Source organism: Mauremys mutica, chromosome 2, assembly GCF_020497125.1.
Source record: "Mauremys mutica isolate MM-2020 ecotype Southern chromosome 2, ASM2049712v1, whole genome shotgun sequence".
Lineage (NCBI taxonomy): Eukaryota > Metazoa > Chordata > Testudines > Geoemydidae > Mauremys > Mauremys mutica.
The window spans coordinates 143469213-143477018 of record NC_059073.1 but is presented as its reverse complement, the minus strand read 5'-3'; the positions used below and the strand labels follow the sequence as shown (position 1 = coordinate 143477018).

The 7806-nt window shown below is 48.2% G+C and overlaps 1 protein-coding gene across 2 annotated transcripts; it reads left to right on the top strand.

Annotated features, from left to right (window-relative positions):
- Positions 1-1380: 1380 nt before the first annotated feature.
- Positions 1381-7715, top strand: SNRNP27 (small nuclear ribonucleoprotein U4/U6.U5 subunit 27). 2 transcript variants are annotated; one of them, XM_045002972.1, is made up of 6 exons: positions 1386-1579; positions 2627-2747; positions 3346-3458; positions 4297-4376; positions 5950-6014; positions 7249-7715. In XM_045002972.1, the coding sequence occupies exons 1-6, from the start codon at positions 1543-1545 to the stop codon at positions 7301-7303; spliced, it is 471 nt and encodes a 156-aa protein (XP_044858907.1). In that variant the 5' UTR covers positions 1386-1542; the 3' UTR covers positions 7304-7715. The 2 variants fall into 2 exon arrangements, with proteins under 2 accessions (XP_044858909.1, XP_044858907.1); XM_045002974.1 differs by lacking the exon at positions 5950-6014 and having other exon boundaries at positions 1381-1579.
- The last annotated feature ends 91 nt before the right edge of the window (positions 7716-7806 follow it).

Below are 7806 nucleotides of genomic sequence, written 5' to 3'. Positions count from 1 at the left end.
AAAATGAGACACTGCTCAGATTAAGTTGTCCGGCAATTTATAATATAATTGTCTCTCTTCTTTCTTGAAAGCTTTGCCTAGCAGTGAAGTAGTCAGCAATGTTGACATACCTTACTATCATTGAAGTGCACCTCCATTGCGGTTCACTAAGGGTAGTTTACACTGTTCGGGCAGACATCATGACACTGATTTACATCTGGTTCGCAATTTGAAGGTTCTCTTTGGAATTTTAAGGGCTGGAGATTCTAAAGCACATGACAGAAGCCCTGGAGAAAATACCAGCCTGATGAGCTGAGATAAGTCAGCCCAATCTGACCAGTGCATAAGATCCCTGTATCTAGTTCCTGTAGTCCGGTTTGTCCTTCTTTAGGAGTGGGAATTCATATGGGTCTTTCTCTGCCAGGCTGCCAAATTAGCAGCTCAAAGAATCCATGTAACACACAGCTGGAATATGATACCACCCCCAAAGTAGCATGAATTGATTTTTTGCTGCCCCAAGCGGCGAAGAAAAAAAAAAGAAAAAACCCAATTGAAGTGGAGCAATTGAGCTGGCACCAAAGTGCCGCCGAAGAGGAAGCGAGGCACTGAAGGACCCGTCGCCGAATTGCCGCTGCAGGCCCAGACGTGCTGCCCAACAACAGATGAACTGCCGCCCCTTTCTATTGGCCTTTCCAGGCACCTGCTTCCTTTGCTGGTGCCTGGAGCCGGCCCTGCCGTGGGGGTTCTTTAATGCCCACAGTTATTCAAGCCTTGGGTTTTATATCTCCGCTGAAAGATGGCACCTCCTGATGCTATGCTGGGTTATTGTCTCACTACTCTTTCATAGGAAAAAGTACCTACTGAATCACCAGCATCTTAGATACTCCTTGGATGTCTCCCACCCAGGGCCGCCGAGAATGGGTTCGGGCCCCAGTGAAAAAAATTTTGGGGGCCCCCCAGCAAGGGCGGACCAGCTAAACAGGGTTGGGGAAGCCGGGCCTCCTTCCGGACTGCTGGGCTCTGGTAATCTGTACCAGCTTCACCCCACCTCTCATCGTGGGTGGCAGGGGCTGCACTGGGACTTCAACGGGGAGGGGAGCGGACACTGGGATTTTGTCCTGTCTGCGCTGGGATCTGTGGCCACCAGTGCAGTCCAGACGATCCCCGAGGTAAGCTGTGGGCTAACCCCACACTAGGGGTTTGCTGGGGGCTAACTCCAACACGGCCAGGCCCTGAGCCCACGTGTGCTGGCCACTGCAACGTGGGACAAACCCTAGTGGTTGGGACCTGCCAGCTGGTTGATGTGAGGTGGGCGGATAAGGGCAAGGCTGTGCCCTGAGGGCCCCTCCCCCAGCCCAAAGCCAAAGCCAAAGCCAAAGCCAAAGAGGTGCTCAGGGAAACCCTATCGGCCCGGAACCAAAGGGCGGCGGAGCGAGTTCGCAGCCGGAGCGGGACGGAAGGGGACGGCCCACCGGAAGTGCCCGGCGGAGGGTTCTTCTGCTGGATGTGCCAGCCGGCTGGGGGCCGAGGCCGAGGGAGCCGCTGAGGTGCGGGCTCGGCGGGATGGTCCGGAGCCGCTCCAGGTCCCCCCCGCGGAGGGGTGAGTGCCTGGGGAGGGGGCCGGAGATACCGGGGCACCCCCTGCAATGGGGGCGGGGGGGGGGATGTCTCAGCTGCACCGTCCGCCCTGGGGAGGGACCCGCTGGTCCGCGGCCTACGGCGGGGGTGGGAGGGAAACACGTCTCTGGAGTAGGGGAAGGAGCCCTTGATCTTTGCCCTGGGTGTCAGTGGAAGCTCCTCCCCCTCTCCCCCCCCCTCCCCCGAGGGAGAAGTGGGGACTCCGATCCCGGTGGGGGGTGTCATTGGAAGCTCCTCCCCTCCGAGAGAGACGAGCAGGTGTACAAATCCTTGCCCAGGGTGTGTGTACATGGGAGCTATTACCCGCATCATCCAGAGACCGGATCGCTGTTGGGGAGGGGAGGTATTACACCCACCAAGAAAGGCAGGACTCCTCTGATCTGTGCCCTGGGAGAGAGTCACAGATCGCTCTGCAGCGAGGAGAGGGACCCCATGAAGCCAGATAACGGGGCAAAGGGGAAACCTACTCGCATATGGGGAGTAACAGGGGAGCTTTGCCTCCTTCCAGTAGAGGGGATTTCTGAGCCCTACCCTGATACAAGGGTGGTGGGGAGATGCACCACAAAGCAAAGGAAGGGGGCATGCTGTTAAAGGAATGGAAATAAGCTGGACCTAAAATCCAATCCACCTGTGGCAGTGGCTCGCTGACCAGGATCTTGTCTGTTAGGAGGGACCCTATTTCTATTTTAGTAATAGAGCCTCAACTGTTTTTCCTCTCTCTGCCTCTGAAAAGTTCAACTCAGAATTTTGCAACGAGTATGGTCATGTGTCCCTCATCTTTCCTTCTCTGCTCTTGTTGCTCTCAGGGCAATCCTCTTTACCCCTGAGCAAGTCTTGAGGTTTAGGGGATGGAAGAAATCCCTCCCCCCTTTTTTATTAGTTTAGTCGTAGCTGATACTCTCTTATAAACATAGGGGTTTACTGAAACTATAACAAGGATGGTGACAGTTCCAGCTAACCACCACTAATCAGCACCCCCACTTCTTTCCCCAATCATGGCTTCTTTCAGAACGTAGGCGCTCTCGTTCTGCATCCCGGGAGAGGGAGAGGAGGCGACGGGAGCGTTCGAGGTCCCGGGAGAGGGATAGGAGGAGGAGTCGTTCCCGTTCCCCGCACAGGAGGCGATCCAGGTGAGGGGAAAATATCTGAATTCTTTGAAGGCAAAAAGCAGAGCTTCTAGCTGACAGCCCCATTCTCCCACTGTTCCTGTTGGTGTCATTCTTACTGTGATATCAACAGGGTAATGGGATACTAGCTTCCCTTGGTGTGGGAAATGGGGCAGGCTGAAAGGAAGAAAAAACAATTCTAGAGTCCGACAGATCTTACTATTAGGGGGCTCTCTACTAATATTCAGCCTGTGCTGTCCTTTACTTATCTAGGGCAAACATGATGAAATTATGCCTTCTTGTATTGATCGTTTGTTTGTTTTGGAGTGCTTTAGCACCTGTGGTCTCTTGTCATGGGTCAGGGCCCCATTGTACTAGGTGCTGTACAAACTCAGAACAAAAAGATGGTCCCTGCCCTAAAGAGTTTACAGTCTAAGGATAAGATGAGTCAACAGATAGTGTTTCCTTGTGCACTCCCTCTGCCTGTGTCTAAGACAATGCCAGCCATTGTAACCCCACATAACCATTTTTCTACTTCCTGGGTGTCGCACGAAAAGCTGTAGGTGGGATTGTAGTTGAGTATTGTTGCTGGATTGAAATCTGTACTTGTGTGAAATTCTAGGTCCCCGAGACGGCACAGATCCAGCTCTTCTTCCCCGTCCCGGCAGAAGGAAAGGCGAGATGATGAAAAGAAAGAAAACAAAGACACCAAAAGCAAAGAGCATCAGATCACCGGTAACAGACCAGAGTCCTAATCTTGGGAAGCAAAGCTGGCTATTGGGGCTTTGTGTTTATCTTACCTTGATGTGTAGAGAACCAGTTAAAATATAGTGGACTTTAATCAAATTGGTAAATGGAGTAGATGCCCGTGAAAGTGAGGGCCTCTGCAACTGCATAAGCCAGGATTACTAAAGGCGGGTGCTAGTCAAATTTTACCTCAATTTTCTTTTCCCATCTCTGAGTGCACCCCAGTCCTGGACCTGTGCAACCCTTTTTAATAATACTTTGGCCTCCTAGGTCCCACTTCATGTGCTCAGTCATAGTTAATGCACAAAAAACATTCTGGAAGAGATATGAAACCTCATGCTTTAGGGCACAATTCAGTCACTAACTAGTAGGACTTGTGACCTTCTTGTGCAGCAGATCATCTTATGCTGCCTACTGTAGGATTTTTGGCATTTTCCTCTGAAGCATCTGGTGCTGACCACTATCAAAGATAGGATACAGAACTAGATAAACCTTGGGTCTGATTGAATCTGGCAACTCCAGTATTTCTGCAATTGGTTCTTCGGGGGCAGGCATTTGCAGCTTCATGGAGCCCATTAACTGCAAAGGGACTCCATGCAGACCTAAGAGTCAGCCCTTACAGATCTGATCCCAAGATCTAAGGCCTGACAGTGTCTTTAATCTAAGAGGATCTCTAAGCACTTTACAAAGGTTAATGAATTAGGCAGCATGCACACAGGATGAGGTAGTAGTTGTGGTTTGCCTGGTATTGTGCAGCCCATCCAACGTGCCATATTGTGGGCGGGGGGACGACAACAGTGACTCTTGTATCTTTCTGTCTTTTCAGAAGAAGATATGGAAGGCAAAACAGAGGAGGAAATTGAGATGATGAAAACGATGGGATTTGCATCCTTTGACACAACAAAAGTGAGTGGACTGTTCCATAGAACTTGAGTAAAAAGTCATGGCCTTTTTCTTGATTATATTTACAATTCATTCTTGGGTATAGCCAAGCTATCTTGGTAAGTTTACAAGAGGATGGAGGAAGGTTAGCTGTTTTGCTGTAACATTAAATCTCTCCATGCTACAGGGCGGTGTCTCAGCTTTTGAATTTGTCAGTAAGTAGCAAGAAATAACTCATCGGTGTGTTGAAATGTTGCGTCAGAAGGGTATTGTCGATAGGAACTACAGAAGAGAGCCAGTATTCATCTTGTAATACAGAATTAGCATGGGACTTCAACATACTGGTCATGATTGGCAGCCCTGCCCCCTTGGGCTGTGAGCCCCTGAGCCCTCACAAGACAAGTAAGGTGGGGCCAAGTCAGTGCTGTGCTGGGACAGAGGGAGTGTTGCCCTGGAACTTAAACAGATACCTCAGTGTGGTGCTGTGTTTGTAATGGTACTGGCTTTCATGTGACATGTTAAACCCTTTGGGTTTCCTAGGGAGCAGGGCTTCTTATATTGGCTTCTATTGTGGAAAAATGCGGATGTCTTGATTTTATTTTCTCGTTGCTTGCCTCTGCTGCTTTAATCAGCTAGCTCCTGGCTATTAGTTGCAGAGCTTGGATCAGTCCTTCAGCGTGACTGTGTACTTCTCCCTAAGGGTGTGATCCTGCAAACACTTAATACTGATCATAGTGTTTACTACCCTATTGGCGCTAATTGAATCATAACTGTAGTATCTGTCTATACACCACTCACGCTATAGAGTCTGAGCACCTTGTAATCATTATTTGCCCCTCAGAACTCCCCTGGGAGGGAGGGTGGTATCATCCCTATCTTACAGATGAGGCACTGTGGCACACAGAGGTTAAGTGACTTGCCCAGGATCACACAGGAAGCCTGCAGCGGAGCCAGAAACTGAGCCCAGGTCTCCCGAGTCACAGTCAAGTGCCCTATCCACTAACCATCCTTCCTATTCCTGATGGATACTAAGACGCCTTTTACTCAGAGCCCTGGGAGGGCCTGGTTACAATGTATAAAAACATGTTCCATCAGTGTCTCCCATCCATGCTACAGCCTTGGTTAGACAAAGCTGTATCCTGCCATTGTTCTTTATGGAAGCAGATGGGGGAGTTAAAACTGAGCTTTGTGATATGATGTGACCCTAGGCAAGTGATTAGGTCTATAGTTATTGCTTCTGCAAAGGGGGTTTGCTTGATTAGTTCCATTCATCTGCATTGTAAGACTAACCTGGCAAAGACCTAGAAAGTTGCTACTAACTGGTTTCAACTTGCGTGCGGTGTTGTTGTAGGCTTCAGGTCTGTGTAAGTTTGCAAGCGCGTCTCGCTTGGCAACAGAAGTTGGTCCAATAAAAGACAATATCGCACTCACCTTGTCTCTGGTTTCAAGTTGGCTTTCTTAAGAAGGACATACACTCGATTAGATGTGCTGATCCTAGCTCCACAACCTATGCCCTGGGGTTTCTGTGCCTCTTCCTAAACAGTTCTCTGTAAAGCACACCGAGTTTTGGAGCTCTCTTTCCCATTGTATCTTTCAGGGGAAGAAAGTGGATGGCTCTGTAAATGCCTACGCTATAAACGTGTCACAGAAGAGAAAGTACAGGTTTGTGTTTCTACCACTTGGGCAGACTTGCTTTGATTTGGAGGCTGTAATATTGATGTCTGCATGGGTACGTTGGAGGAGATGTAATTTCTTTTCCAGGACAATCTGATTCAGAGAAGGCTTTGTAGTTCTGGTGAGAAGTGTGGCGGTCTCGAGGTTTATTGACTGAGAGGTCATTCTCATCTGTGTTGAGGAGTGCTTGTTGATTTTACATCTAAGCAGTTGTTATACACTACTCAAAACAGATACGTTTCTATACACTACTCAAAACAGTTATGTTTCTTGCCTCTAGTTTCTGTAAAGCTCCATTGCTAATGGAGAGAGGAGTGACCCAAAGAACAAAGGTGCACTCGCTCCCTGTTTCGATATATGTAACTTTCTACAGCACTCGGATGCTGTGGCAATAAACGCAGTGTAAATACTTGGCTAGAGTGGTACAGAATGTCACTGCACCCCAGGAATCGTCTCCCTCTGCTTCTTGTAACTGCCTAAAAAATGTAGCCTACCTTCTCTTTTGAACACCCTGCATCTCTAAGTTAAACCTAAGCATCTGTGAAACATATTGTATTGATGGCCCTGGGGACTGAGGTCCTTTAGCCATTGAACACGAACAGCCTGGCAACGGCATGGCAAGCTCCCAAACCAATATGCCTCAGCCTGACATAAGCCAAGTTTGCACTAGAATCTTTTGCCAATATAGCAGGAGTGTGCTGCCTGTTTTATCGATATTTCTAAACTGGCAAAAGCCCTAGTGCAGATCCAGTTATACAGGCATAAAAGTGCCTTTGTTGGTATAACTTATTTTGCTCACTACATCAGGAAAAGCTGTACTGGCAAAGCGCGCCCCCCTCCCCCCGCCTTTTGGCCAATATAAACTCAATCTAGACTTGAGGGTTTGCTGGTGTAGACCTGACCATAGTGATTAGCTCCAGTGGTTGGGTGAGTTCTCCATGGCTCATTCAATCATGACTTCTTTGCTGAGACTCCCATCAGACATGCCAGTTAGTGCCAATCCTCTTTGGTATTTCTCGAGAACACCCAGCTCACGTCACACAAGGCACAAACAAGTTGTCATAGAGTGGCAGCAGCGTTCTGTCCCAGCCAACCTGTGCTGGATTTCCACCAGCACTTTAAAAAACACCAATCCTATATGAGTAGGTTGGAGCCGCTAAAGCTCATCACAGGTACAGACAATTAAGTTCTAACTATGCTGATTTCTTTCCTCTCATCACAGGCAGTACATGAACAGAAAAGGCGGATTCAACAGACCGTTGGATTTTATTGCCTGATGTCTAGTCTTGTTACCTGTGAAGAATGACCTCTGGAGCATGAATGGTTAACATTTTACTGTCTCGCTATGACTTGTGTGTGCTGGGATCTCAGAGACAGGAACTCGGCTTCTCACCGTAAAATGAAATCAGCTTATTTATGAGAGTCCAGAAACACTTGCTTTGCCTCCTAGGAAGAGAGGGTAAAAATGATGCTTTCTAGAAACATTGGATTTGAATGTGTTCAGGCCTGTTTTGTTCCCTGTCAGGACTTTCCTGTTAGATGTATTATTTTTCATTTCTTCTATGAGTTTTTTTTAAATAACTAAATATTGTCAGTTACAATAAAAAACGGTATATATCTACTCCCACCCCATAATTAAAATATGATGGTGTTGCTCAGGAATAAAGCACCGGAGTGGAGGCTGTTGGAGATATGTCTAGGCAATTATTTGCCCGTCAAACGGAGGGATAAATCACTCTGAAGATAAATCTGGTTTAGGGTTTAAAACAGAAACAGGATT

What these genes read in the sequence shown, in the direction of transcription:
- SNRNP27 (XM_045002972.1), top strand. Translation starts at nt 1,543, where the DNA reads ATGGTCCGGAGCCGCTCCAGGTCCCCCCCGCGGAGGG. An exon ending in CCGCACAGGAGGCGATCCAG is followed by an intron (nt 2,748 to 3,345) that starts GTGAGGGGAAAA and finishes GTGAAATTCTAG; the next exon opens with GTCCCCGAGACGGCACAGAT. An exon ending in CAAAGAGCATCAGATCACCG is followed by an intron (nt 3,459 to 4,296) that starts GTAACAGACCAG and finishes CTGTCTTTTCAG; the next exon opens with AAGAAGATATGGAAGGCAAA.